Source organism: Octopus bimaculoides, chromosome 17, assembly GCF_001194135.2.
Source record: "Octopus bimaculoides isolate UCB-OBI-ISO-001 chromosome 17, ASM119413v2, whole genome shotgun sequence".
Classification (NCBI taxonomy): Eukaryota; Metazoa; Mollusca; class Cephalopoda; order Octopoda; family Octopodidae; genus Octopus; species Octopus bimaculoides.
The window spans coordinates 28,488,047-28,489,296 of NC_068997.1; the positions used below are offsets into that span (position 1 = coordinate 28,488,047).

The following is a 1,250-nucleotide window of genomic DNA, read 5'->3' on the forward strand; positions in this document are numbered from 1 at the left end:
TATATATATATATATATATATATGCCAACCAGTTTACAGAGTGTTTTAGGTGCTCTTTTAGTGCCAGTGGCACTAGTGTGGTTACCATGCAGCTCATAAGTCTACAAAATCAGAGTGGTGGTGGTGGTGGTGGTGAGCTTTGTGCTAGGTGGAGGTCAAGGTACAAGAGAAAAGATTGGGGTTAAACAGGTTCTTGTTGCAGGAGCCACGAGGCTTCTTGGACGTAAGGGAGAGTGAGAATGAACCAATAATATCTCCTTGGACCCATAGCAAATGTCAAACTGTCCAACCCATGTCAGCATGGGTCAGAAGACATCAAATGATGAGGATGGTGATATTGTGTGGAGAGGTTGGAGGAAGAAGAGGATGAAATGAACTTACCACGGAGTTCATTGGGAAAGGGACACCGATCAGTGAAGACATCAAAGGAGCAATGTCAGCCTACAAAATCAAAATAAAATCAGAGTTACATATATGGTAATCTGTGTGTGTGTGTGTGTGTGTTTGTGAGTACATGCGTACTCGCATGTGTGCATATGCTTCTATGTGTAATAAATGGCAAATTTGTGCGTTTGTGAATTTGTTACTTTAATTCCTCCGAATCTATCCAACAGACCTTCATGAAACTTGACACGTGGGGCTTATGCCTATGTGGTCACTTACACACTTACCTTAGTTGTGTTTGTTTGTTTGTCTGTGGAAAAGATATCTCAAGAACTGCTGGATGGATTCGGATGAAACTTTCAGATATGTTTGGCCTTGTGACTGGCATGAATTGATTAGATTTTGGGATCAATCCAGTACCAGACAAGGATTCTGGATTATTTTCCCTGTTTTTTTTTACTTAATTCTTGAGAGCAGTCGGGTTCATCTTTAATATTCTCGTTTGTGAGAGCAATCGAGTTAATTTAAAATATTCTCATTTTAAAAATCATTTCTGGCTCATAATTGAGAGGAATTTGGTGTTGCCTTGTCAGAGGTTTGCGCTCTCTGAGTGCTCTTGATATTATTATTATTATTATTATTATTATTATTATTATTATTATTATTGAAGGTGGCAAGCTGGCAGAATCATTAGCACGCAAGACAAAATGCTTAGTGGTATTTCATCTGTTACTATGTTCTGAGTTCAAATTCTGCCAAGGTTGACTTTGCCTTTCATCCTTTTGGGGTCAATAAATTAAGTACCAGTAAAACAATGAAGTTGATATAATCGACTAGTCCCCTCCCACAAAATTTCAGGCCTTGTG

At 38.7% G+C, this 1,250-nt stretch overlaps 1 protein-coding gene across 1 annotated transcript in view; it reads right to left on the reverse strand.

The window, feature by feature from the left end:
* The window catches only part of LOC106870683 (GPI ethanolamine phosphate transferase 1), a 49,019-nt gene that overhangs the window by 29,641 nt on the left and 18,128 nt on the right, over window positions 1-1,250 (reverse strand). Inside the window, exon 10 of the mRNA XM_052974141.1 lies at window positions 382-441. Coding sequence (XP_052830101.1) covers window positions 382-441 — 60 coding nt within the window. The remainder of the gene's footprint in view (window positions 1-381; window positions 442-1,250) is intronic.